This window comes from Daldinia vernicosa (genome assembly GCF_022497035.1).
Source record: "Daldinia vernicosa strain CBS 139.73 unplaced genomic scaffold F5Y00scaffold_32, whole genome shotgun sequence".
NCBI classification, from domain to species: domain Eukaryota; kingdom Fungi; phylum Ascomycota; class Sordariomycetes; order Xylariales; family Hypoxylaceae; genus Daldinia; species Daldinia vernicosa.
In genome coordinates this window covers 371,309-396,579 of record NW_025953948.1, presented here as the reverse complement: position 1 = coordinate 396,579, position 25,271 = coordinate 371,309, and the positions used below count along the sequence as shown (strand labels likewise).

At 47.4% G+C, this 25,271-nt stretch overlaps 8 protein-coding genes and 1 non-coding gene across 9 annotated transcripts; 3 read left to right on the top strand and 6 right to left on the bottom strand.

Annotated features, from left to right (window-relative positions):
* The first annotated feature begins 447 nt into the window (after positions 1 to 447).
* Positions 448 to 1,712, top strand: F5Y00DRAFT_114954 (P-loop containing nucleoside triphosphate hydrolase protein). The gene is made up of 6 exons (XM_048003945.1): positions 448 to 682; positions 756 to 788; positions 860 to 918; positions 975 to 1,155; positions 1,231 to 1,463; positions 1,523 to 1,712. Exons 1-6 carry the CDS (start codon positions 653 to 655, stop codon positions 1,590 to 1,592), a joined length of 606 nt encoding a protein of 201 aa, XP_047863643.1. The 5' UTR covers positions 448 to 652; the 3' UTR covers positions 1,593 to 1,712.
* Positions 1,713 to 2,179: 467 nt separating this feature from the next.
* F5Y00DRAFT_240923 (uncharacterized protein) lies at positions 2,180 to 3,602 on the bottom strand. Its single transcript, XM_048008310.1, has one exon. It carries the CDS (start codon positions 3,366 to 3,368, stop codon positions 2,298 to 2,300), a length of 1,071 nt encoding a protein of 356 aa, XP_047863642.1. The 5' UTR covers positions 3,369 to 3,602; the 3' UTR covers positions 2,180 to 2,297.
* Positions 3,603 to 4,331: 729 nt separating this feature from the next.
* On the bottom strand, positions 4,332 to 4,415 carry F5Y00DRAFT_t109. Its single transcript has one exon. It is a non-coding gene; the product is annotated as a tRNA-Arg (tRNA).
* A 1,164-nt stretch (positions 4,416 to 5,579) lies between these two features.
* F5Y00DRAFT_263394 (uncharacterized protein) lies at positions 5,580 to 6,389 on the top strand (the record flags this gene model as incomplete). The annotated part of the gene is made up of 3 exons (XM_048011507.1): positions 5,580 to 5,685; positions 5,748 to 5,836; positions 5,895 to 6,389. The coding sequence occupies 3 exons, from the start codon at positions 5,580 to 5,582 to the stop codon at positions 6,387 to 6,389; spliced, it is 690 nt and encodes a 229-aa protein (XP_047863641.1).
* A 180-nt stretch (positions 6,390 to 6,569) lies between these two features.
* F5Y00DRAFT_114916 (U3-containing 90S pre-ribosomal complex subunit-domain containing protein) lies at positions 6,570 to 7,900 on the bottom strand. Its single transcript, XM_048003944.1, has 5 exons — positions 7,519 to 7,900; positions 7,281 to 7,455; positions 7,158 to 7,203; positions 6,994 to 7,099; positions 6,570 to 6,931 (listed from the first exon to the last, which is right to left on the bottom strand). The coding sequence occupies exons 1-5, from the start codon at positions 7,790 to 7,792 to the stop codon at positions 6,750 to 6,752; spliced, it is 783 nt and encodes a 260-aa protein (XP_047863640.1). The 5' UTR covers positions 7,793 to 7,900; the 3' UTR covers positions 6,570 to 6,749.
* Positions 7,901 to 8,305: 405 nt separating this feature from the next.
* Positions 8,306 to 10,100, top strand: F5Y00DRAFT_263392 (aspartyl-tRNA synthetase; the record flags this gene model as incomplete). Its single annotated transcript, XM_048011506.1, has 2 exons — positions 8,306 to 9,364; positions 9,423 to 10,100. The coding sequence occupies 2 exons, from the start codon at positions 8,306 to 8,308 to the stop codon at positions 10,098 to 10,100; spliced, it is 1,737 nt and encodes a 578-aa protein (XP_047863639.1).
* Positions 10,101 to 10,941: 841 nt separating this feature from the next.
* On the bottom strand, positions 10,942 to 14,331 carry F5Y00DRAFT_240918 (DUF1620-domain-containing protein). Its single transcript, XM_048008309.1, has 2 exons — positions 11,308 to 14,331; positions 10,942 to 11,237 (listed from the first exon to the last, which is right to left on the bottom strand). Exons 1-2 carry the CDS (start codon positions 14,179 to 14,181, stop codon positions 11,199 to 11,201), a joined length of 2,913 nt encoding a protein of 970 aa, XP_047863638.1. The 5' UTR covers positions 14,182 to 14,331; the 3' UTR covers positions 10,942 to 11,198.
* A 147-nt stretch (positions 14,332 to 14,478) lies between these two features.
* Positions 14,479 to 16,539, bottom strand: F5Y00DRAFT_240914 (zf-PARP-domain-containing protein). The gene is made up of 7 exons (XM_048008308.1): positions 16,203 to 16,539; positions 15,913 to 16,054; positions 15,763 to 15,864; positions 15,628 to 15,703; positions 15,496 to 15,576; positions 14,898 to 15,445; positions 14,479 to 14,839 (listed from the first exon to the last, which is right to left on the bottom strand). Exons 1-7 carry the CDS (start codon positions 16,216 to 16,218, stop codon positions 14,824 to 14,826), a joined length of 981 nt encoding a protein of 326 aa, XP_047863637.1. The 5' UTR covers positions 16,219 to 16,539; the 3' UTR covers positions 14,479 to 14,823.
* Positions 16,540 to 16,996: 457 nt separating this feature from the next.
* Positions 16,997 to 25,227, bottom strand: F5Y00DRAFT_114888 (uncharacterized protein). The gene is made up of 12 exons (XM_048003943.1): positions 24,541 to 25,227; positions 23,831 to 24,483; positions 23,508 to 23,782; positions 23,046 to 23,450; positions 22,835 to 22,999; positions 22,684 to 22,780; positions 22,151 to 22,630; positions 21,851 to 22,096; positions 20,565 to 21,800; positions 20,041 to 20,515; positions 19,503 to 19,986; positions 16,997 to 19,444 (listed from the first exon to the last, which is right to left on the bottom strand). Exons 1-12 carry the CDS (start codon positions 25,154 to 25,156, stop codon positions 17,215 to 17,217), a joined length of 7,362 nt encoding a protein of 2,453 aa, XP_047863636.1. The 5' UTR covers positions 25,157 to 25,227; the 3' UTR covers positions 16,997 to 17,214.
* Between the last annotated feature and the right edge of the window lie 44 nt (positions 25,228 to 25,271).

Sequence of the window (25,271 nt, the reverse complement as noted above, 5' to 3'; positions counted from 1 at the left end):
CGCCGCCACACCTATTCTATCTTATCCAATTCCATCCTCGGGACGTTCACGCCACCACCACCACCATCACCACCACCACTGACCTAGATCATCAAGCAAGTGCCTTCAAATCAAGGTCACCGTTGTGTGTCTATGAAAAAGGTCCCACACCCCCCCCCCCCCCCCCTAGCACATACCTAGTACATTTCAAGCTCCAGTATCCCTATCGGGGCACCCTATCCCAGCTTACCTACCCTATCAGGATTGCTTAACCAGCTATCGTTCCAGCCTGCGAACCGTGCTTAACAAAGTACAGTACGGTCCAGTCCTACGATACTGGGAACACTGGGAACGTAGTGCCGTTGCCCCATACCTACTGCCCATACCGGTACTGCCCATATTGCCAGCTTGCCTACCACCTCCTGCGATCTGCGGCACCATACCCTTCCGACCTTGTGTCAAAACATTTCTAACCCTTATGCAACGCAGCTCCCTTCTACACTTTTCTACTTCTACATAGTTGCGTCGCCGGCAGGTCCTTCCAGAATAATTTCGGTACTATAATCAAATATATCTTCATCAAATACTAACACCGCTGGTTTCTTTAGCCATCGACTTCTAAACCCCGGCCCCTTGCTGGTTAATCAAATTGAACATATCGAAATCGCCAATCATGGCTGCCCCTGGTGTTCAATCGTTGAAGGTACGTCCGCGACGTCGCTCCAAGTGAATACCGCATCATAAAGCAAACATACTAATGCGAGATTACCCTGCAGTGCGTCGTTACGGGTGACGGTGCTGTCGGAAAGGTCCGTCTATTCTAACCTTAGCCAATGTCGACCGAGTCCTAGCCGTGTTCCAAATCTAACATCGATGTCAGACATGTCTTCTCATTTCATACACAACGAATGCCTTCCCCGGTGAATATATACCCACGGTGTTAGTAGAACTTGGCCTTTGTCCCATTTTAAATTGTATACTGATGTCACATGCAGTTTCGACAACTACTCGGCAAGCGTGATGGTTGATGGCAAGCCTATCAGCCTAGGACTATGGGATACTGCTGGTCAGGAAGATTACGATAGATTGCGACCGCTCTCCTATCCTCAAACCGATGTTTTCTTAATCTGCTTCTCCATCGTGAGCCCGCCTTCGTTTGATAACGTAAAGGCTAAGGTACGTGAGCAGTGGGAAAAAAACACCTAATCGGTCTAGTCAATTGCTCTGGATTAAGTAACTAACTCATCTCAGTGGTATCCCGAAATTGATCACCACGCGCCAAACATTCCCATCATCCTAGTTGGGACCAAGTTGGATCTTCGAGAGGACCCCGCCACCCTAGAAAGCCTTCGATCCAAGAGGATGGAGCCCGTGTCATACGACCAAGCCTTGGTTTGCGCAAAAGAGATCCGTGCCCACAAGTATCTTGAATGTTCGGCCCTCACTCAGCGAAACTTGAAGAGCGTATTTGACGAGGCTATTCGGTATGATAGATCCACGATAAGCTTCCCAATGCTTGACCACATATTAATCTTATCTACAGTGCCGTCCTAAACCCTCGGCCCGCCCCTACAAAAGGTGGAGCAAAGAAGAGCAAGTGCACGATTCTATAAACGGCACGTAGCAGCATACATCATTGCTTATGACATTTTGAGATTTGGTCGAGCGAGCCAGAAGGTTTTTCGAAACGATGATGGCGTTTTTGGTGGACATATAGGAAAGACTACCATCCTCCATGAGGAACCGACGTATTCAGGCATCTTCGAGTTGGCCGACTACCCATATTTCGCGTCCCCTCATTTTGAAATCTACATACCCAGACGTTTTTGGTGGCCGTTTTGTTGCGGGCCACGTATCCGACCAGAAGAGAATTAGGGGGAAAGGATCAAGTTGCAAAGTGGAAAGCCGTCGAGGAGGAATGGGAAGCATACGTGAGCCCGCGAGTACCGTTATTTTTTAAAGAGTTCTGGCACGCTGCCATCCTGTTTGCTCCTTGCCATCTTGGCTTCCGTCGGGATTGGACATACAGGGTAAACTGGGTTTAAATATTTCTACATGGAAATCACCCCTAAGAACAACTAGACGGCAGCAAGAGTCACAGTTCCCCACATATAGCATACTCAACTCGCCTTTTCACAATTCTGTAGATAGCATATTTGCGAGAAGAATCTAAATTTCACGGCATGTTCCCCCACCAAACTTGACGTCGTTTTTCGTTTCCTATAACTTCGTGAACGCCCAAGTTGCTTTATGAAGCACGTGATTAAGGTAAAATACAAAATACATAGGTTAATGGAAAAGCTATCTCTATAAGGGTATCATGACCCGGCTCCAGGGACCCTCCCACGTCGGCTAGGGTGGATAGCATCCTCGAAGCCGGCACCAGTCTTCTCGCCCCCATTCTGTCCCTTCACCTTCTCCTTCTCAGCCTTAGCCTTAGCCTCCTCCTGGGCCCTCCGCGCGCGCTCCTCATTCAGCTTCTCGTTCTTGGCGCGTATCTTCTCCTTGCGATGGGAGGTGTTCCCGCCGCCGCCGGCGGTCAGCTCGACGTTGATGCGGCGCTCCTCGGTCCTACCGTCGCCTCCTTTACCACCAGAGGGGCAGACGAAGGTGGTGTGGTGCATGGTCTTGAGGCACGTCTTCATGTGGTCGTAGCGCGCAAACTCGACGAAGGCGATGCCCCGGGACTTGCGGGTGCGGGGGTCGTGTAAGAGGCGCACCGAGGTGGGGTGGACGGCGGAGAAGTGGGCTGTTATTTGAGAGGGGGTCGCGGTGTAGGGGAGGTTGCCGACGAAGACTATGAAGCGGACTTTTTTGGATGGGGGGGGTTCGGAGGGGGTGGTTTTTTCTTCTGATGCTTCTGCTTCTTCGTTGGCGGCAGCGGTGGTGGTGGTGGTGGTGGTGTCTACAGGGTCGGTGTCGGTGGGTTCTTGTGGAGCGTTGGCTTTGGACTCGGACTCGGACTTGCTTTTGCTTTTGCTCTTGGACTTGGATTTCTTGTCCTTCTTGTCCTTCTTGCTGCTCTTCTTGGAACTTTCCTTAGTCTCCTCTTTGCCCTCGTCGTCGCCTTGAGGCTCTACGGCGGGGAGAGGAGCTTCGTCCATGGGGGTGTCCTCGGGCGAGTCAGCGGCTTCGAGAGCTGCGTTGTCTGCGGTGGCGGCATCTTCGTCTTCGGCAGAGGGAGTGTGCTTGTGGTGCTTGTCTTTCTTGGATGATGACTTCTTGCTCTTCTTCTCCTTTTTACTCTTCTTGGACTTCTTGTCTGCGACGGGGTCCGCGTCGCTTAGGCGTCTTCGCTTCTTGCCCGCGTTGTCGTTGTCGCTGTGAGCAGCGATGCTGGTGGTCGTGGTCGTGGGGTCGTCTTCTGACTTGCGCTTCTTGGAGGGCATGTTGTCTTTGGATTCCGTCTAAGGGATGGGGTTCAGTAAACAAAAGTGTTGCAAGAATGTACCAAATCTCTCAGGTGATCTGGGTTGTTGAGGGTAGTGGGTGGTAGCTCTTTGATATATTCCGTAGTTAGCAGAGATTCACAAGCGCGATACAGTCCGGACAGAAAATTTTAGCGGGGCCTGCAACTAGCTACATGTAGCCGTGTGGAGCTAGCGTCGAGTACAAAGATAAGGTACCTTAGTATACTTTAGATATCTATATCTCATAAATACATTAATGCTCAATCGAATGCCCCTTCATAGACACATATCACATTAAGCAAGGTTGCCTTCACTCCTCCATGAACAGCATCGTTTGACTTCTAGCCTCCATGCCTCAGATCCATCTCAACTCATGGCGTCTCAATCAATTAGCATAGGTATTCAATCAAAGCTATATTAATACTCAAGGAGCCTTATATAGCAATCCAGCCCTAGCACCACGTACGAAGCTACCGACAGTCCCGGCAGCTTGTTCTCGAAGTACTTGTTCAATCAATGAGTTAAGCGACTATTATTCGTAGTCTTGTAGCTTATATCAAAGTGAAACAAACCTCTTATAGAGGCTTGGATTTCATAACGTCAGTATGTACGTTTCTATTCTTACTTACGTATCGTATTGTATCAGGTAGTCTAATCTTTCAGCTATCATAGTGGACTCCGGCGTTCTTAACAAGATCCAGCTATTATAGTAAAGATGAAATCCTCAGTGTAGCTTACTTAGGTAGTCTATGTTGACTGAAGGGTTTCGCAACAAGACTATGGAACCAGGCGCAATAGACCAAAGCTTGATTATATCCAAAAAGACAAGGCGCTATACAAAACATGAAGACTTTTTAGAGAGTTATTCAGGCTAGCGTTCTGATTGGTAGTATGCTCGTGCATGGTTGGTTAGGTGTCAACGCATTAGTTCGACAAAAAAAGCGACCACCGTGGGACTCGAACCCACAATCTTCACCATATTCCAAAATACCGGAAAGTGACGCGATACCATTTCGCCAGACGGCCTGTTCCTTATACAAGGATTATCAATGCAGAATTTTTCGCCTAAATTAACTAAAGAAGTCTACTGGGGAGAGATGTCAAAAAGCTACACAGATGCTATTTGTTCGATATACTCAGACTGTTTGGGGAATATTTACACTATTAACTTAGGAACTAGGTAGTTAAATCAAATACGTATTAGATTTACTTAATTATGTTAATGTTAAAGCTTGGCCAATTTGTTCCAAGTTTTAATCTACCAGTTTAGTTGTTTTGTAAACCAATAGCCATATACCCAAGTCAGCCATCCTTTTCAGATTGAGCTATAAACCAAGTCCGTGAGGATATTAAATAATGTCATGTTCAAGGCTACTACATGATTCGGTTTAAGATCATTTCTCTGTATCATCAAATTCCTCGGGAGCTTAGATATAACGTATAAGTATACATATGGATGTCAAAATGAGTGGGTGGATGTTGGATATGGCCGAAGAAAAGGGGGAAGGTGTTGTCCTCGGCTACAAAAATAGGAGAGCGACATTTTTGAAATAATTCTTTACTTGATACGGAAAACCCACAGGTTCTCTTACTGAAAAGTAAACTGTGCAAATAAATGAAAAGGTATGAAGTTTGATTCATTTGCAGGTGTTAATACCCGGGTACTTCGAGTATGTATATGTATTTTGGCAAGAGACGATACTTGCTTGCCAACTCAAGCAGTCACGATTCGGTATGAATTTATTGCTTTACTTTCCCAGTTTTTTACGCATTAGAGCTAAACTTCCTTATTTGGGTACTCGGAAGTTCCTACTCCTACATGCGTAGGTTAGTTTGATAAAGGCAAGACGTACTTGCCCCAGTCATCGAACAGAGGACCTGTTACTCAGGTGACAAAGTTGCGCACCTCTCCCGTCTCCCTTTTTCACCCTTTTTCACATTACAACACAGAATCAGATTCCTCAACACGTCTTTCTTTTTTTTGGATTGCCAAATATTAACATTCGTTTCTTCGGATCGATCTTCTTGGTGATCATCCTTACTGTCTTCAGTCATTCGCTTTAATACGATTTATGGAATCTAGAAAAGCAGAAAACCGGTAGAAAGAAAAAGACACACATAACGCGACATAAATCACTCTCTTCGACTCCTTTCTATTCCGATTACCAAGTCAAGTAATAAGACCCGATGATGTTTGCAAAGTTACTTTTTGCGCGGGTTTTCCTTGCAAGCCTATTGCATCTTGCTGTCGCAGTTAGCAATGGCACGATTTTGAGCTCATCAGCTGGACCGCCAAGTAAGTCTTCTTTTGGCGCCCCTATCAGATTACCCTAGTATCTTAAGCTAATACAACCTTAGGCTGCGCCTCCCGTTGCATGGTAGACAGCATGTTTGTGACGCAGTGCCTGGATACAAGGTGTCTCTGCAACGAGAAAGACTACCAGAAGGTTTGTCGTCCCTCCTTTGCAACAGCTCCTTATCATGTAGCTAACTCTGTTTATATAGTCCCTATTCCAGTGCCTCTATTCCCAATGCGACTCGAACAATTACGGCCCGGCTCTTAGCCATTCCATCTCACTTTGTATGAGCTTTGGCGCTGAGATTTATATGGCTGCTCCGGGTAGGGTTGATGACGAACTCCTGCGGTCCCGCGAAGAGGATTATCTTGCCGGAAGAGAAGTCAAAGACCTTCCACATCTCCAACTAAGGCAGGAAAGCGTTGCCGGCATAGGAACGACCATAACTGTTACTACCACCGTTACAGACTTCATTACCGTGTCTTATTCCGCTATCACTTTCACCTCGCACCAACTAACTCCTAGTCCATTCCTAGAGACGTCGCAAGCAGCGGAAGTAACAACTACCTCATCCAGCCGACCTTGGGTGATACCCGTATCCGAAGCAACTGAGGCTCGGTCGAGACCGTCATTTTTCGGGCTGGTCTTGTGGATTGCCTCTGCTATCATGCTCGATTACTGGATGGTCATGAGCAGCCACTAGAGCTAGATGAAAATATCGCCATTGTTGATTTTATTTACGTCGTGGGTATGGAAATTTGCTATTAGACGAGGGGCACGAATGTTGTTAGGGTGCGGATGATCACCCATGTAACCTTAGCCATGCTGATAATTGTCTATAATTAAATATCACGATCCCATTGATCCGGTTTTTAATTGCCTCTGTCCAGTGAGTTAATCTAGGTGTACCTGAATTATTAACTAACGAAAGACGAAAGACTCATCGATCTGCGGGGTATCATATGTTGATTGCCTTCCTCCACTCTCATGTGATTATATAGAATAAGTTTGAATACCTTTGGCAACCTAGGTTAACAAACTAACTGACGCCATACCCGCCTGCTTAGTAGAAAAGCAGCTGCAGGGGCTTCTCAGGATCAGCATATCTCTCCTTGAACTCTTGGCGGGCCAGCCAACGGGCTAGTGGTAACATAGTCTCCTTCATATCCATGACGCCGCGTTTCTTCTGATCAATGTGCGAGGCATCTACGACCAGACGTTCGAGTTTGCTTAGGTTCAAGGCGGCTATATGACTGTTAGACTTGCGAAAAAGGTTTATCTAGGAGAAGACGGGGAGCGAGACTCACAGTTATCGACTAGATCGGATAATCGAACGGGAGTGCCCACTGCGACGCCCGTGCGGTGCTTCTGGAGGAATTGCACGCTTTCTTCGATCTTGATGTGCTTTGCGAACTGAGGAGGGGAGTTAGCCGAGATAGCCCCTTAATTGGCTTGGATGTGCTCTACGTACCAGTTTTGCGACTGTGTTTTTTTTCGATTGGTATTTCCGGACGGACCTATGCTTTGTGAGTTAGGTACTTATAATACTGAGATAAGGGGAATAGGGATATGAGGGAAAGAAAGGGGGAGGTACCTGACGAGATCTGCGGCTCTCAGACCGGCGCCGGTGACGATGATGGTGTGTGGTGCGCCGTTCTCCTTGGGTGCTTCCCCTAGTTTCTTTGGGTCTGCGAATTGCTCTAGGAACTGTGGTAGATTCTCTAGATTCCTCGTCTCTTGGAAAGACGTGGTGTCTGTGATGTAGTTTGCTATGGTTGGCTTATTAGTGTCTCTGTTTTCGATGAGATATGGGATGAATCAAGCGAGCATACGTGATATGTCTAATTGGCTGAGCTCGACTGGTTTTAAATCCGTTCCAAATCTCCTGATTTTCTTGGAATAGTGGTCTGCCAGGAGTAGATTGTCGATCATGGACATCTTCTTGTTCACGCCGGCTTCCAGGTCGAGGTATTCCTCATCTTCCTCGTAAGCTTGCTTTCTTCGTTTGCGCGAAGCAGTTTCGTCATTGCGAGGGCGTTTCTTGGACTTGGCTTTTGAGGCTGCGGGCTGCTGCTGCTGCTGCCTTTGAACTTGAGTCTCGGCCATAATTGACGTTTATTTGTGTATTTTGGATTATAGATTTACGTGTGAAGTGTAGATGGGATGTTATGTCGAATATTATGATGGTTGCTGTAATATGAGAATGAGAATGAGAATTGTCGATGAGAAGAAAAATTCAGTTAACCGTTGAGGTCTTAGCTCCTAAATTAAATATTCGTATATGCGAGATGCATACACATACAGTGACTTACCGTACTGTATTGAGGTACCTATGTAATTGTACAATACTTTGTAACTGGTACCTAGCTTGAATTATCTAATCTAAGCCCCGCCATGCCGATACCGACATCCCACCAAGAATAGAAAATTGCCCCGCGTCACACGTTCGAAGTTCGCCGGAAGAGTCAAAACTGGCACATATCAGTAATTTATCACCCCATCGTACGTTGTTGTTGTTGCTCACGCCGGCCACGTATTTATACGAGGGAATTCTACGGGTCTGTTCTAGTATTCCCACTTCAATTGAATTTATACCGCTTCCACAAATCCCACTAGAACATGTCTGAAGCTCCCGTTGACCCGGCGGCCCAAGCTGAGGGTTCTGCCCCTCCAGCCGAGGGTGAAGCTCCCGCTCAGTCTAAGAAGGGCGCAAAGAAGGCCGAAGCAAAGGCTAAGAAGGAAGCTGAAAAGGCGCGTAAGGCTGCTGAGAGAGAAGCTGCTGCCGCTGCTCAAAAAGCTGCTTCTGGCGGCAACGAGGATCTCGCCAAGGACAACTATGGCGATATTACTCCCATCACCAGAGTTGCCGCAGACAAGGTGCGACTCAAACACCTAGGAGACGAACATATTGGGAAATCTGTTAAACTACGAGCATGGATTCAAAACTCCCGTATGCAAGGCGCAAAGATGGCTTTCGTCGAGCTACGAGAAGAGCGCAACTGGTCTATACAAGGTGTCATATCTGCCAGTGCCGAGGGCAAGCCGGTTAGCAAGCAGATGGCTAAATGGGTTGGTGGCATACGATTGGAGAGTTTCGTGTTAGTCGAGGCTACCGTCCAGAAGCCTCTGGAGCCCGTCAAGAGCTGCCGTGTTAGCGACTACGAGTTACACTTAACAAAGGTCTATCTGATCGCCTCTGGCCCCGAGGTGCTTCCCTTGGGTCTCAATGCCGCGAATAGGGCCATTTCTAGTTTCGAGGATGAGGACCCTTCAGCACCTGCCCCGGCACCCACCGAGGGCGTTGAGAACCTGAGCATTACCGAATCTGCTGCTGCGCCGTCTGCGAGCTTGTCTACGCACTTGAACAACCCTGCCCTGCACAAGCGAGCACCCGTGCAGCAAGCTATTGCTGATGTTCGAATGACCGTGCGAAAGCTATTTAGCGAATATCTCGACTCCAAAGATTTCGTCCAGTTTGAGCCCCCTTGCCTAATTGGTGCCGCTTCTGAAGGTGGCGCAAACGTGTTTTCGCTACCGTACTTCGAGAAGCAGGCCTTCCTTGCGCAGTCGCCTCAGTTCTACAAGCAAATCGAAATTGCTGGTGGCCGAAAGCGTGTCTACTGTATTGGACCGGTGTTCAGGGCAGAGAACAGTAACACTCCCCGACATATGACCGAGGTAGGATTTAATTTAATTGGTTATTATTGTATGAAGTAGGTCAACTAACGATTTCCAGTTCACTGGTCTCGATCTGGAAATGGAAATTGAAGACCACTACCACGAGGTCCGCGACATGATCGAAGGTGTCATGCTCTACATTTTCCGAGGCCTCCAGGAGCGATGTAAGGAGCAAATCGAGCTCGTCCGAGCTATTTACCCGTCAGATGAATTTTTACTGCCGGAACATGGTAAGGAAGTACGACTCACTTTCGCCGAGGGCCAGAAGCTACTACGTGAGGAAGGGCCTGAGGAATTCCGCAACGTCTCGGATGACGAGGATATGAGCACCCCGCAAGAAAAGGCGCTAGGTGCTCTAATACGCAAGAAGTTCGGCACCGACTTCTACGTGCTCGACAAGTTCCCCGAGGGCGCACGTCCTTTCTACGCTATCGAGGATCCCGAGAACCCCAAGGTCACCAACGCGTACGATTTCTTTATGCGCGGCCAGGAGATTCTATCCGGCGGCCAGCGTATCCACACCCCCGAGCTGCTCGAGGCTCGTCTACGCAAGAAGGGCATCGACCCCACGAGTCCCGGTATCAAGGACTACGTCGACGTGTTCAGGTCGGCCGGCGTGCCGCCTCACGGTGGTGGAGGTATCGGTCTCGACCGTGTGGTCGCGTGGTACTTGAACTTACCCAGTGTGCATCTGGCAAGCTATTACCCCCGCACACCGAAGAGGCTCACCCCGTAAGGGATGGGCGGCTGTGTGATTTATGTACCTACCTTGCCGAGGATTATTGCGGCAGGAAGCGAAAATTGGGAGGAAAGTACCTAAAGAACTATTCTCGTGATTCAGGAGCCATGTTTTGGTCATACCTACCTAGGTACCTAACCTGTTGTGCCGAGCTGAAAAGAAGTAGATTTCGTGGCAAATAGAATAAATAAACCGAAATAAAGATTTTCAAATTAATGAACCGTACTTGCGCGTCTAACGTTGCGTTGCGTATGCAACTAGATACCTAGGTAGGCATCATCTCAGATTAAGATAATCTGTCTCTCTCTCTAAAAGTCCTCTGTCAACCCAGGAAGATAGATAGGTGGACGATTAATGAATATTCTATGAACCCCAGAGAACGGGTTTCAAAAATGAATTTTACTGATATATATTTGAATAGGTACTTTTCGTATACACAATGCCAATTTTATATTCTATTAGTGCCTACCTACCTCCTAGACCTAATGGTTCTTGATATGCCGGAGTATATCGGTTGTTCGATGATATATCTCAACTACGACTAGTATGGTAGGCTATGTACCTGGTAGTGCAATCATAAGAGAGACGGAGGGGGGTGGGGTGAGGAAGTAGGCTTATAGACGATTTTAGAAAAGACGAAGAGCGCTGAAAATAACCTCATCGCTTGCTAGGTACTCTTGCTACATTCTTAAGCGCCTAATTTATAGAGGCCTCTGCTGTTGCGATATATAACCTTTGTTCTGGAATGTCAGGATTATAGGTATGTAGATACCAATCTACCCAGCCTTCAATACTTAAAAAAGAAAATAAAAAAAAGAGAGACGAGAAGCAATTCAGATAGTAGATATACGAGATATATTTATTTATTTTGTTTATTCGTATTACCTAGACACTTCCTTCCGCGTAGCATCTGATCACCTACCTATTCATGGTATCATGACACCACCGGTTCGTTCCCCTTTACAATACTAATGTACAATGCATATCGTATTCCCCCCCTATCCGCACGTCACGTTTTCATCACTTCGTGCTTACCATCCCGTTCTCTTATATTAAAACTTGTAATATTCCCTCGTATCCCCTAATCCAATTCATTTAAGATTTCCACCGAGCGTCGATCTGCTTCTTTCGGACCTGCGTTGGGTTGTTAGCATTTATATTTCGCCCCCTCGAAAATGACATATATATGGAGTGCAAAGCTTACCATAGGTCTCAAAGCACCTACACCTAGAACAAGTGCCGCAACCGTGCCTACGAGCGCCAACTTATTGAACCCCTTACCCAAGACATCGAACGCCAGGCTAGGCGTGACCCTCGTGCCAAACACGTCGATACCATACGCTAGAACCAAGCTTGTGCTCTCGAGCACCGCCGGCGCCGTAATTATCTCCTTAACACCTAGCACGTCGCGTTGGTGCGTGATAAACATACGCGGGTCTAACTCGATGGCAGGGAAGTACTTGCTCAGCCCCTCTTCTAGCTCCGCAGGAGTCGGATCCCGACCTACGGGGCGGCGAGGCTCCAGGGCCATGCGTGGAATGCCGACAATAGAGTGGGATTCCGGTAAGTATGCCAGTAGCTGGCGAGATGTGATGCCCTGGCGCGTCCTTGTCACAGCGAGTGATTTAATAGGGGCCGAGAGGATAAATGTTTTGGACACAACGGAAGGGAGATATGGGCCAGTGGGCAAATCGATCGGATCTAAGGCTGAGTAGTTAACCAAGTCGTCGAGCGGACCGCGATCGTTTGCATTATCTGATTCGTATAGGTCGGATACGACAATTTGGTACCCCTTTAGTCTTTGGGATTGAGACTCTCGCAGTTTGTATTGACCGAAGAAAGAGCATACAAACCAGTTCTCGGCTATTGCGCAGGTGATGTCCTTAGTCGGGTCGACACCTTCGTAGGTAGATGAAGTTAATACTTGTCCGGAAACTGTATCTAGGAGGTAGACTGAGAGAGAGGCCGCTTGCTCGTTGATCGCGGCGACCACCAGTGTATTAGGGTTCAAGTATTTATACTTGACGGTCCGGTCTCCAAGTACTCGGCCTATAGATGCAATCGGGTCGTGTGTAGAGCGGCTTGCAACCTCGACGATCCTCTGTCCTGCGGGAGGGTTGAAGATCCAAGTTGAAACTTCGATAGCTTGTTCGCCCTGAGTCACAAATTTCACCCCCCTAATTCCGCCATCACTCGTCCGTGTGACAACAGTTTGCTTGGGAGCCCATGTGCTATTGATCTCGGCAATCTTCCCGCCTTCGCCAATGGGTAACAACCAGGGCCCGGCGTCGCTGTCCACCACAACAGCACTTTCAACTGCCGGAAACAAACCGGTCGGCATCGATTCAACAGTCTTGCCAGTATCGGATTTAACGATAATAAATTCACCATCAGCTCCACGGACGGTAACAAATCCGTTTACATCGTCAGCATGGATAGCCTTCACATCCCATGGCTTCTTTCCAGGAGTCTCGCTTGCTGGCTTAGACCAGACAATCCTTCCGTGGTTGCCGGTATCAAGACCGTACAGCTTACCGCGCTTCGTCGCCAGAACGACGAGCTTATTGAATCCAAAGCTATCTCGTGAGAGGGTTTCGCTGGACCTGGCTGTCTCTGAGCCAAAAAGACTAGCTGAAATACGCTCGGGAATAGTTTGTAAATACGCGGGCAAGTATTGAAGCTCATCGATATGACGAGTCACGCGATGGACGAAAGCGGACCAGGGATCGGTATGTGCCTCGGCCTCTAAAGTCTTCGCTAGATCTTCTGACTCGGGAATTTCCGCCCACGTAGCAGCAACTACACCACTTAATCCTTCAGGTCGAGTCCAAGACACATCGCCATTGACAATTAGCGTCCAGTCATCGGCATCAGTGACGACAGCTGACCTGACGGCGTAGTTATCCTCTGACTTCTTGATGACCTCGGAGACGCCGTGCACAGCATGTAATTTTTCCGCTTCTGTGTTCAAGGACCAGCGACCCAAAATGCCATGAGAGACCGATGAAGTAATAATGACCTCATCAGCAGTAACTCGAGTGAAGTAGACATTGGCAGCAGACGAGCTAGTAGAGAATGCACTTCCACCCTCGAGCAACGGTAAGTCGTATGCTTTGCTGATGGCATTGCTCTTGAGGTCGACGTGGAATATGTCCGCCCTACTTCCCTTCTTGGTTCGAGTGTGTACGAGGAAATGAGGCGAAGAGCGGACAGTGTGCGGAGCATGGACCTCCACACTAACGGTATCAGCCACGAGGGGGAACTCCTGTCTGTTCTTAGAGCCGAGGACGTTGACCTTGAGCTTCGTTAAAGTGTTATCTGTCCAAGCAACGACGGGGGCCGCGGAGTTAGCACCGACGAACTGGACATCCTCCGGCTTTTGTACTTCGCCCTTAGTTCCGAGGACGATCTCGTCTAGCTTCCTCCCGGTGAGGGTATCCAGCACGATAACCTTGAGGTTGTAGGATAACAGCGATCCGTGTAGAGTGACAACAAACACCTTCTCGACGTTGGTGCTGACTTGTAGAGGAATGTCCTTAGTAAGCTCCCTGAATTCCCAGACCACGCGTCCCTCAATACCGTGTATTCTCCGTGCAACCGTGGAACCGTCTTCGTGATATAACGCTAGGACGTCCTTGTGGTCTGTCTCGGTCATCTCCATAACTTCTAAGTCCTTGACAGCCCCATCGAAATCAAGTGTCCAAACATTACGGCCGCTAATAGCATCCCACGCATGCACGGAGCTGCCCAAAGCACTCGCTAACCACGTCTCATCCTCTCCAGCTCGTAGGTGGCCACCACCACCATCCGTAACATTCTTATTTAATAACTGTCTCCACACGACGGCGCCGTTGCCAGGATTTACAGCACCTAGAACGCCTAAGTCGCTAAGAGTGTATAGCAGGCTAGCCTTTTCCTGAGGCCTCGGACGGTGTAAGAATGTGGTTTCGCGTTGGGGAACACCGAGGAGCTCGTGGTGGAAGTCGATGTGGCCAACTTCGTCTTTAAAGACGGCGCGCACGGCAGCAGGTAGAGCTAACAGCAAAGCGATTGATAGCGTCTGCGCCGGTAGATGCATCTTGGTCGGATGCGTAGAGGCTAATCTACGCGACAAAGATGCTATTTGGAACCGGGATCGTGAGAATTAATAATATCTGGCATTTAGAGTCGATGATTTAAAGAAGGTCCACCGTTGTTCAACGTTGGGGACGAATCCGTGTGCATATGCAGAATCCATGTCGAATCGAATCCACATATGATCCAATGCTTACATAGGTGCCTTAGGTACCTAGGTACTATTACGTAACTCGTATGCACACAACGAAGCTATTCATCTATACAGATACTATACCCGTTAGCTATCTCGATAATGATATCAAGGAAATTTGATTCATCTCATTAAGTCAATTATATGTACCTGCTATGCTAGGTGTACCTAGCTCAAAAATCAATACGCCAATGTAATAGCAACAATCTCAAGCATCAATTGGTATCTCCCGAAGCATAACTGCCATGTATGCCTTCCTTCTGCTGGTATTACATGCATCATTATCAAGACCTCCGTCTTGACTGTCCTGCTTAAGGAACTGGCTAAATGTGAAAGGAAACGCATGGATTATCTGCTTGAACAGCCCTTAATAACATTGCAATGGACTAGGAGAGAAATGGCGTTTTGGAATTGCGGTCAACTATATCTCCGGCCCGAAGGAACTTGGAGCTTTTACTCATTGTCATCTCTGATCATCTTGTTAGCTTAGATTGTCAAACCCGAGTTAACTCAAGTTGTAAACTTACGTCTTCTTGGGACGACCTCGACCTCGTCCACGCTTAGGAGCAACTTCTTCCTCGTCGACTTCAGCGGCCTTGGTCTTGCGGCCACCCTTTGCTTTGGGTGCTGCCTTCTTGGGTGCTACCTTCGGGGCAGGTTTCGGGGCAGGTTCCTCTTCATCTTCTTCATCCTCCTCAGGTTCAACAGCCTTAGCCTTACGACCGCCCTTCGCCTTGGGCTTGGGCTTAGCCTTCGGGGCGGGCTCTGGTTCCTCATCTTGCTCGTCGTTGTCAGATTCAGGGGCTGGGGCTGGGGCTGGAGCTGGAGCAGCAGCTTTCTTGCCTCGAGCTTTTTTAGCAGGGGCCTTGGCAGGAGCCTTCACAGGCGCAGCTTCTTCTGGCTCTTCCTCTTCCTCGTCCTCGTCGGCTACCTTCTTAGACTTGCGGCTAGCTTTGGTAGCCTTCTTCTTGGCGGGCGGGGCATCATCCTCTTCGTCTTCCTCATCCGCCTTCTTGCGGCCACGCTTTGCAGATTTTTTGGGGGCAGCCTTTTTGGGGGCATCCTCGTCCTCGTCCTTAATAGATGTGAGTAGGAGTAGAAACGGAACGCAATGGATAGACTGACCTCATCATCATCATTCGCCTTTTTCTTGGAGGGAGCACGACCACGAATAGCCGGATGGCCAGGCTTGTTGAATTCTGGATCCTACCAAGTTATTAGTTACGACTTGATGGACTATGCAAATTGTAAGCTTACTCCTTTGAAGTCCTCGGGATCAATATGACCCTGAGTCACGACACGCCGAATCTTTTCTTGGATCTCAGGATGCTCACTAGGGACGAGATGTTAGCAAAACGGAAGAACGACATACTATATATTGGTAAGACTTACTCCAACTCGTCGTAGCCGTCGATCATGTCCCACTCGTAACCACCATCACCATCGGAGATCTTCTCCTGAAGATTGGCTACGGTCTTACCAGAGACACAACCCCTTTAAAAGGATTAGTTGGTGATTTATAAAAGCAAGAGACTGTCATACCAGTGTCGCCATCTGTAGGATCCATTTTCGGATCCGGGCAAATCAACCCAGACACCGAAACGCAGCTCACCCTTTTGGATTTTGTCGATGTTCTTCTTGCACAGCGTATCCTGACAGCCAGCACGGCCAGTCTTGGCAATCTCTATAGAATAGGTTAGCTATACTAAGGGGGAAGACAATTGGCGTAATAATGTAATGCGAAGACAATGATTGATGATGATGGGGTAGAATGTAAGGGGTGATTATTCACAACGATAGGGATAAACGAATAAGTAAAGCTCAAGGCGTACCAATGCGGTAAGACATGATTGTGCTGTATTGATTTGAGAAATACTAAATGTATAGTCTCTTAGGATGTCGCAAGTCAGTATGGCATCAAAAGTAGGTGAAGAATTGTATAATATGAGAAGGGGGCGATTCGGTGTAGTGGTGGTAGTAGTGGCGACCCTCGGGAAGGAATTAATTAATGCAGGTCTTGGAATATGTAATTTTTTGAAGATATTTGTGGAAGAAACTGCAATTTGACAGATGAATTAATTCAGGGTTCAAAGTGTGTCAAATGCAGGACATCCGAAATAAAGAGAAGAAATGGAGAGACAAAATGGCCTCAGGTTTTGTCAAAGGGAGATAATAAGGAAGGTGGTTGAAATCGAAAGAATTGGAGACGAGTTCGAGGGGTTTGAAACGCGTTGGCAGCGCGTCGAACACGGAGGCAGCTCCAGACACCCCGAACTGTTTGCTTAGCAGTGGGCTGTGCCCTTACAGTTGGCTCTATGTAACACAATTTAGGCGGCAAGGCGATTGATTAGGGCATTAATTATAGGTGTTATAGGTGTCTTTAGGTGCCTAATTCTTTACATAGGCAGATACATACCCTACGTGCACTAGGAGGTACAATACTCACACTAAACTGTACCGCACCTACCAAACCGTGGTTGAGTCACGGTAGATACCTCCTATATTTATATTTAATTTGCACATCTCTTCGTTTAAGGGGAAACGATAATCTACTTAAAAATTCTATCATTTCCCAATTTATTGGCATTCGTAAAATCAAATAACCTATTTCATTTCATTTCATTTCATTTTCTCATATTTTATTACATCGTACATCCTTTTCTTCCAATGTAAACACGCAAGAAACACAGCCTAAATATACAGAACCTGCGTGTAGAGAATGACTATTAAAAATATCATGTCCAAACCCCACGGTAACAATGAGCTTCTCGCTTCTCGCTTCTCGAATCCCAAATCCCATAGTGAGGAAACGAGCAGCCATAAAAATGAAATAGTACTGTTCTTCTACAAGAACGGACACCAACCAATATACATGGCCGATAGGTTCTTCGGGTTGACAGCCTGCTTGATCAGTTCTTCCACCTGCCCCTCAACCCCAAGCGGTATGCTCTCGTCGGGTAATAAACCCCTAACTTTCCTCTTAATACTGTCTACCACGCTCTGCGGGTTAAGCCTGACAACCTCGTTTTTTCTACGCTTATCCCGCTGCAGATCTAACGTCGGGTCGTAGATAAAAGCTTCTAAAATAGTCATCAACGTTTCCTCTTGCTGTCGGAGAATGCTCAGTGTCAGCTCTGAGCACTGTCTAAACGGTCCCTCGTATCCGTAAATTCCCATCGCCGCCACCATATTGTGCGTTAAGCGGAACGGTACCCGTTCGGGCTGCGCAAAGGTAAGTCCTTTATCGAAAAGACAGTTGAAGTCGACATGAAATACGCCGCCGTTGCCTTCTTCTAGGAGCACGTTCTCTCCATGTCGATCACCGAGTCCTAGAATGGTACCAACCATCGACATGACAGCGCACGACCTTGTATACCTGAGTCGAGCTGCGAACCAGGCTGAGGGGTTCGGGAATTGCGCAATGAACCAATTAGGAAGTACAGGTGGGAACATTCCTATGATGGTTTCTGAAAAGATTTTGGTATTCTTGTCTCCCGAGGCGGCATCTTTCATCATCTGCGCTAGGTGTTGATAATTGGGCACAATGCCACGCGATCGGTAAATGGCGAGGAGAATATCCCGAAGTGTTTTAAGCCCGTCAACCCACTCGATGATACCGCACTCCTCATTGAGTGGCGTAACGGCGTACGTTTTAATGTACAGTTGTCTCCTACTAGATTCCGCATCTCGCTTCAGCGATCGATTGATCATCCCATTGAATTCCATCAGCCGCTGGTCAGTTCGGAGATCGTCCTTCGGCTTGATGAGCAGACCATAGTTTACCCCGTTTGACCCGCGAGCCGTAAGTTTTCGAGGTTTTGCTAAAGAACCCAGCACCAAAACCTCGTCGAGGAATGACTGGATGGCAATGACGTCTCGCGAAAATGCTTTATGTTTTTTGACATTATCCGTGAGGGTAGGTAGCGTAGCCGTGAGACAGGCCTCGATCGGGACGACGAGGGGACACGGAGTGCATTTATGATTGAAGTTCAAATCCCGGGTGATGCTGGCTACTGTCGTCCTATTGCTCTGGAAATCCCCATTATTGCAAGCCATGAGTAGCTGCTCTGCCAACTTTTCGCCCATTCGTAGCAGAGCTTTCAGATCGTAGGTACCGTTCTCTACCTTCTTATTTTTACCTCTGAGCTTTTGTAGCATCTGCTGACCGCGCGTCCTCCGTTCCGAAGTCGCTTGCCGAGATGTCATAACAGCAAACAGACTCCATAGCGCTTGTCTTGGATGAGCTTCAACAACTCTCAGTATAATCTCCTCGAGTATCATGAATACTTCGGTATTAGGATGAGCGATACGAGCTACCAGTTGAGGTAAAGTCGTATAAAAGATGTACGCAGGCAGCCGCTGAATTGATTTGAAAAGATACTTATGGAGCGACTCGAGCTGTGTTTTACGACGATAGTGAAGCTCTTTGGAAAGCGAGATCTTGCCTTCCGGCGCTTTATCGACCTGGGCACCCATCTCAAGCCATAACGTTAGTACCCGAGGAAGAGTTTGGTAGAGGTACTTGACCCCATAGTTTAACGATCTGATGTAGTTCTCGATTACGAGCTTCGCTGTCTCCCCTGTCAGATATTCGTCACTTTGATCATCTGGTTTTAGAACCTTTTCAGATTCAAGGACTTTTTTATAATGTCGGCCGAGGTAATAGTGACCCTTTTCCCATGTACCGTAGATTTTAGGGACGTTCCGATAATGTTCCCGCAGTGCGGATGCATGAGTCTGGCCTGCGCTATCGAGCCACTTTGCAAGAAGCAATTGAGCACGCGCAGTCAACATGCTCTGTTGCGACTCAACATTTTTCTCGGAGGATTCATGTTCAGTGAAACTATGGCTGGTAAATGCCTGGCTATCAATGGCTCCCTGAAGCGTCTGTATTGCCTTTCTATTGTGACCTTCTTTCCATAAGAGCCGGGCATTTTCGATGGTCGCGGAATTATCACCCAGCTGCGAAGCATGGAGTACCGCGTTGAAGGACTGGTGCATGGAACCGGCCTTTCTTGCAAGCCGAGCACTTGACAGCCAGAGAGCTGAGATATCCAGATCACTAAATCGCGACCTATTAAAATTAGCTTTCATAGTCAAGCCAACTTGTTATGTAGTTCACGAAAACCTACCCTAGTAATTTCATGGCTGCCCGCCGAATACTGAGCACGTATTGTTTATCGCTTACATAAGATCCGAGAACCTCAAGACGTCGGCTCAGAGTTTTGAGCACCTCCTGGGGGTGTTGGTTGCCATCGTTGTTAATGCCAGCAATGAGCTCTAGATCGGTTAAAACATGGCACTTCAGCATGGGCTCGTGACACGCCTGTAGTGATGATGTGACCGAGTAATTCATGGATGCGTTAACTCTGTCTCTGAGTATTCTCATCTGATCGACGAAGTCCTTGGTTGATCCCCTTTTTAGGCAAAGAAGGGCTTGAGCGATCGATACGTTGAAATTTTCCGTGAGATCTCCTTGATACTTCCTAATGAACTTTTCCATAGTCTGCCATCTTCCCGTTGCCCAGGACGCTTCTACGGCGTACGGCACTATCCGATTGATCGTCGTTACTGCGGTGTGCTTTTCGATACCTTCTACGTAATTCAGAAGGACATCTATGATCTTGATTAGTTATCAGCGTAAACGAACATCCAAGGAAAGCAGCTCACCATGCTGTCCTGACTCCTTAAGGCAAGTTAAGAGATCGATCTGAACGTCCACGTTATCAGGGTCTTCAGCCAGCTTGATTTCATACCAAGTCTGTGCCGCTGCCCATCTCCCAGCCTTCCGATGACTTCGCACCTGTTGGTTAATATCAAGTACGTGCAGATGTGCTGATATTCCCTCTAAGCCATCCGGTTCATCTATTTGCGTATATATGTCTTGCAGCCTTTGAAGGTATCGCTCTCTCTCGTCGGTGCCTCTCTTGTCCTCGTCCACCTGACGAATATGCTGTTCCAGATGAAACAAGGCTCGAGAGTAAGCCTTGCAATCTCCTGCCCGCTTCGATATCAATTCAGCAGGAATAGATTCAAGTATCTTCTGCACTTTATCCATTGCAGCGAGGTCGCGCGGATTAAGACTACTTGAACTCCTCTTCAACTGCAACCATCGCATACCGTAGTCAATAAAACGAAACACAGCCTATTATAGTTAGTCTTAGAGTTATGAATAATGCACACATAAAACTCACCTCGCAGTACAGTTTTTGATTCTCCCTCTCTTCATAAGTAGCATTATTCGGAACTTCATGTTGAAGTACGTTGAGAAGTTCATTAAGAACATTTGAACGCTCTTCGTCCGTCGTATCTTCGCCGACAACAATGTGAAGAACTACATAAGGGAACAGAAATTCTGCTGTCGACAGGTCTTTAATTCGAATCACCCGGCATAGGGGTTCGAATATGAGCTGAGCAAATGGAGCTTGCGGTTTACGCATAAGATCAAGGGTGAGATTCCGCATCCAGTTGGCATACCTTGTTTTACCGGGGCGAAAGATGGGGTATTCTGTCTTCTGCGGGGCCATTGGCTGAACAACGTATCTCGAAGTCATGAAAGGGATCAAGACCTCCCGGGCATTTTCAGACATCGCCAACCATTTGCGGTAAATAGGTGCCGCCTCTCGAGAGCCTTGCATCTCCACGGCAGCTCTGATGTCAGACCTGTCGAGAAGCTCTTGCATAGCATATGAGAGGAACCCCTGAAGATTGGTATCAGTCGCGGAGAGGAATGATTTAACTAGAACCTCTTCTAGTACGTATATAACAAAATCTGTTGTCTCGCCGGCATGCTCAAAGTTACTTTTAACAACGATCTGCCTCTCCGCACGAACTGTCTCCACGCGGTTTGGGTCTAAACAGCCTATCAACCCTATGCACTGGGTGCAGAGATCGCTAATTTCACCGTGGACGCCGTTATATCGTGACGAGCAATCGAGAAGCGAGCGAGCAAGAATAGGCACAACAGAGTCAGGTTGCTCGCTAACGGCGGATGCCTGCAAATAGTCTTGCTGCCTCTGCAGATAGGATACGAGCTCCCTCAGTGCTAGCAAGACGACCCCATCATTCTCATGGCGAATTCTCTCTGCGAGCAAGGAGAAAGCCGTCCTGCTGTCGACAGGTTGACGGAGCTTGCTCAGTTGAGCTTCGATATCTAATAGATTGTTGATGTGGCTAAACGATGGCAGTTTGCTAATCATCGCTTCTAATACCGCACTATCTTTCTCTAATAAAGATTCGATTAAATTTCGGGTCAGTTTCTGGGTTGCTTCGTCGAATGAGGACCAGTAATGACTTATGAGGAAGAATGTAGTTTCAATCAGAGCTTCAACGTCCTCTTCTTCCAAGTGAATAAGCATCGCAGCCCAGCATGAAAACGCAGCGGAGCGAAGTTCGTCATACAGCATTACCGCCTGAAGACAAGCGGAGATCTATTCCGTGGTCAGCACGTATCAAGTGCAAGCTAAGACATCGACATTACCTGCGGACGAGCAATACGGATATACTGTTTACCAGTCCGAATCATCTCCTCCATCGCTTTTATATATCGCTTCCGCTCCTGTATTGGCGTTCGGATTGACGCATCGTTGATGACTTGAGTTAGCCCAGCCATGAGTGCCAGTGCATACCTCTGCAGAAAAGGGCCTGATGCGTGTACTTTTTTCTGTTTCAACTCTCCACCCCCCGCTAACATCATGCTTGCCACTTTATTCAAGACGCCGCGGATCTAAAGTCTAATTAGCGTGGTTTATAACCAACTATATGAGCATAGGGTTCTCACGTGAGGTTTTCGATCTTCGTCAGAATCGCCTGCGGCCTTGAGTAGTTCTAAGGTAGTCCCGATAGGTTCTATTCGAAGTAACTCCAGAAGACCACCCGATTTGTTGAGATGGGGCGATATATGTCCCAACAGCCCCATACAAGATTGCTCAATATCAGGGGCCTCCTGGGTCAGTAAAAGAGCCAATATTGGACCTAGGTTGGCCTCGTCCAGACACGGCTGCCAGACTTCTTTTTCGTTTCGAGCTTCGGCGATCTTTTGAATGACATCCCGCTTCTTGGTAAGCACAAGCCAGGGAAGAGCGTATTTTTGTATGTACAGTAGAAGCTCCACCACACTCATATCTAATAGCTCTGCTAATAGCTTCGTCAGTTTCGGGCGGGTCGTGAGATCCTTGGTTGCGGAGAAGGCAAGATATCTCCAAAACGGTTCAAAGAATTGCCGAATGGCCATACCCCGAGAGCGAGCGAGCTTTACTATCTGCTTAAAGTAAGATGTCTGGCGCAACAAAGATCACAACCAAAAACTCGTACCTCGGCAAATGCGGCTGCAGATATGATCATGCTCTCGTGCCCAAGATAATCAACTAGCTTCACGAGCACAAGGTTTAGTTGATCATCGTCTATAACGCTAATATGAACATTTAGTAATTGTTTAGAAATGGTGTTGAAATTCTGCGCTTACCATCCGACTTGAGACCAAGCTAAAATACAGGTTTCTGTAAGCTGAGGCATGTCTTGGTCCGAAAGAGACCGAAGTATGTTGAGGACATTTGCGCAGTTCCTTTGTTTAACTTTTGATGTGATGTTTGGATGAGTCGATGTAGATAAAAACACGGTAATCGTTCGTCTAAACCTGTTAGATAAAATCGAATAAATGCTTAACGCTTACTCACCCGGCAGCAATACGAAGCTCTCTAACAGAGCTCTGGAGCGACTTCAAGCACCATTGTGCAGTTGTAGAAATTTCTATGTCCAGAAAGTTCAAATCTGTACAGTGCTTTGCGATGCGTCTCACGGCAGTCATCGCAGTTACACGTGGTTTCTGAGATTCGAGGAAACTTGGAAGCTGAACCAACGAAGCAAAAATGCCTTGAACTGCTTGCTTTGTAGTGAGGTCAAGATAAAACGAATTTTCGGGTGACGATTGTGAAGCCTGACAATGACGACAGTCGAGTCGCAGGAACTTATCGCCTTTCTTCTCATGTATCAAAAGCGTATCATCTGCGGCACAACAGACGTAGCCGAGCAAGTCGATAATTCGGCATAGTTCGGGTTCCGATAGTTCTTGGAATTTTGTCCTATTATTATACGTAAGTAAAATATAACCGGCGGTACAGGTAACTAAATAAACGTACTCTAGGATAGGCTTTAAGTCTGCGAGACTCGTCAGGGGCTCAACCCCAAGCAGATGCCATAGGCGAGCGGTCACTTTGGATAACGACAGCGAATCAGCCGAGACTTTTCTTCGCTTTGACTGCCGCTCAGATTCCGTAGCATCTGCGACTTCTATGTTCAATTCATTAACCTGCTGGCGGAGTGCCTCGTCGGAAAATTGGTCGGTCTGTGCCACGACACCCAGCGAAGTAGATATAGGAGTAGTAGCCACTTTCCGGAGCAGTTCTAAACACCTCTATAGTAAAATTAGCACGTACTTGTCTATTATTAGGTTTATACTCACCCATAGATCAGTACCGGAGACAGCAACCTCATTCCCCATTATCGGCTTCTCGAGGGCAGGTATCAGCTGCGAGGTAACGAGTCGTGATATTGGTTCAGATTGTAGGCAAGTCTTAGCCACCTTGCCAAGTGACCTGCAAAGCAATTGGTAGTCAGAACTTCCCTGCTGGTCAGCTATAAGATGTCCCAAAAAATGACTTGACATTTCCATGCAGAGAAGAACCAGTAGCGTAGATGCTTTCTGCTGAATACAAGTATCAAAGCCATCGGACTTTTCGACGGCCTCAAAGAATTCCAAGGCATTTTTTAAGAGTAGAGGGAGGACACTAGGAAATATGTATTGCCATCGAACCTGCGTGCCATGGAGATTAAGATAAGCGTCAAACAGCCAAGGAATATACTCCTGGAAAGCAGACATGATGTCGAATTCAGCGTAGTGTTGCGTTAGAGGTGTGGATATGATAGAGAGAAGGCATGTAGCATGTTGTAGAGCTTGCGATGCCAAAGGTATAACGTATGTACATTGTTGTTGGAGTAACTTTAAGTCTCCACTCGCAATAGACATCAGAAATGGTTCTGGGGGTAGTTGTAAGTGAATAGGGATATCTCGGTTCATCGAATTGACTTTGAGCCCCTTGAAGTGTTCCATTATAGCTGTATAAGTTATCAGCTGAGACCATATCTACGGAACGAAAGCAACTACACGCCTACCGTTGAAGCATAGCTTAATATATGTAAGGAGCTGTGGTAAGACAGGCCACAAAACCCCAGTATGAGAGGCAGTCAAGAGGACTTCATGGAAGAATAGCTCAATTTCGCCTCTTAGATCAGCAGAATGGCCGTTCCCAAGCATTTTCAAGACTTTCGGGAAGATCCACAACCACAATGGTTCACCTCCCCTGAAGAGGAACGAAGCTGGGTCGGATTTTGCAGTCAGGACTTCTGGTGTTTCTCTGATGGTGATCTTCAAAAAATTCACAGCCTTTAATGCATCTGCGCGTAGCTGAACTCTGTCGGCAAAGGGGTCATCCCATCTAAGGCCTTCTAAAACAACTCGGGTATAGACATAGATCAACATGTGATTATGTTCCATTCGCTCTTTCGCGGTTTTTAATAGTTCAGGCTGATTCTTAACTTCTTCTATGATGCCAAAGAACTTCTTTAATTCTGCTGTCTCATCCGGTCGAGAAGAGCGCGTCGAAGCAGAGATATTTTCCACCAGCTGCGCGGCCAGAGTCGACGGTGGTGGGCCATTATTGTTCACGGAGCCATTCGCAAGACTCTCGCGGCCGTTTGGACCAACTCTTCCGTGAGATGTGGGAGCCATACCGTTGGTGTTATTACCTTAGATCATCAGCCTGGTCCAAGGCGAGAAAGGGTTGAGTTTGCGTATTAGAAGTTGGAGACGCGTTCTACGCGAGTTTAATCGTCGCGAGATCACA

What these genes read in the sequence shown, in the direction of transcription:
- F5Y00DRAFT_240923 (XM_048008310.1), bottom strand. Translation starts at nt 3,368, where the DNA reads ATGCCCTCCAAGAAGCGCAAGTCAGAAGACGACCCCACGACCACGACC.
- F5Y00DRAFT_114916 (XM_048003944.1), bottom strand. Translation starts at nt 7,792, where the DNA reads ATGGCCGAGACTCAAGTTCAAAGGCAGCAGCAGCAGCAGCCCGCAGCC. An exon ending in CAGCCAATTAGACATATCAC is followed by an intron (nt 7,456 to 7,518) that starts GTATGCTCGCTT and finishes AGCCAACCATAG; the next exon opens with CAAACTACATCACAGACACC. An exon ending in AGAGCCGCAGATCTCGTCAG is followed by an intron (nt 7,204 to 7,280) that starts GTACCTCCCCCT and finishes CACAAAGCATAG; the next exon opens with GTCCGTCCGGAAATACCAAT.
- F5Y00DRAFT_240918 (XM_048008309.1), bottom strand. Translation starts at nt 14,181, where the DNA reads ATGCATCTACCGGCGCAGACGCTATCAATCGCTTTGCTGTTAGCTCTA. An exon ending in TAGGTGCTTTGAGACCTATG is followed by an intron (nt 11,238 to 11,307) that starts GTAAGCTTTGCA and finishes AACCCAACGCAG; the next exon opens with GTCCGAAAGAAGCAGATCGA.
- F5Y00DRAFT_114888 (XM_048003943.1), bottom strand. Translation starts at nt 25,156, where the DNA reads ATGGCTCCCACATCTCACGGAAGAGTTGGTCCAAACGGCCGCGAGAGT. An exon ending in TCTCCGGTACTGATCTATGG is followed by an intron (nt 23,783 to 23,830) that starts GTGAGTATAAAC and finishes ATTTTACTATAG; the next exon opens with AGGTGTTTAGAACTGCTCCG. An exon ending in GAGCTTCGTATTGCTGCCGG is followed by an intron (nt 23,000 to 23,045) that starts GTGAGTAAGCGT and finishes TAACAGGTTTAG; the next exon opens with ACGAACGATTACCGTGTTTT.
- F5Y00DRAFT_240914 (XM_048008308.1), bottom strand. An exon ending in TCCTACAGATGGCGACACTG is followed by an intron (nt 15,865 to 15,912) that starts GTATGACAGTCT and finishes ATCCTTTTAAAG; the next exon opens with GGGTTGTGTCTCTGGTAAGA. An exon ending in GACGGCTACGACGAGTTGGA is followed by an intron (nt 15,704 to 15,762) that starts GTAAGTCTTACC and finishes TCTCGTCCCTAG; the next exon opens with TGAGCATCCTGAGATCCAAG.
- F5Y00DRAFT_114954 (XM_048003945.1), top strand. Translation starts at nt 653, where the DNA reads ATGGCTGCCCCTGGTGTTCAATCGTTGAAG. An exon ending in TTGATAACGTAAAGGCTAAG is followed by an intron (nt 1,156 to 1,230) that starts GTACGTGAGCAG and finishes AACTCATCTCAG; the next exon opens with TGGTATCCCGAAATTGATCA. An exon ending in GTATTTGACGAGGCTATTCG is followed by an intron (nt 1,464 to 1,522) that starts GTATGATAGATC and finishes TCTTATCTACAG; the next exon opens with TGCCGTCCTAAACCCTCGGC.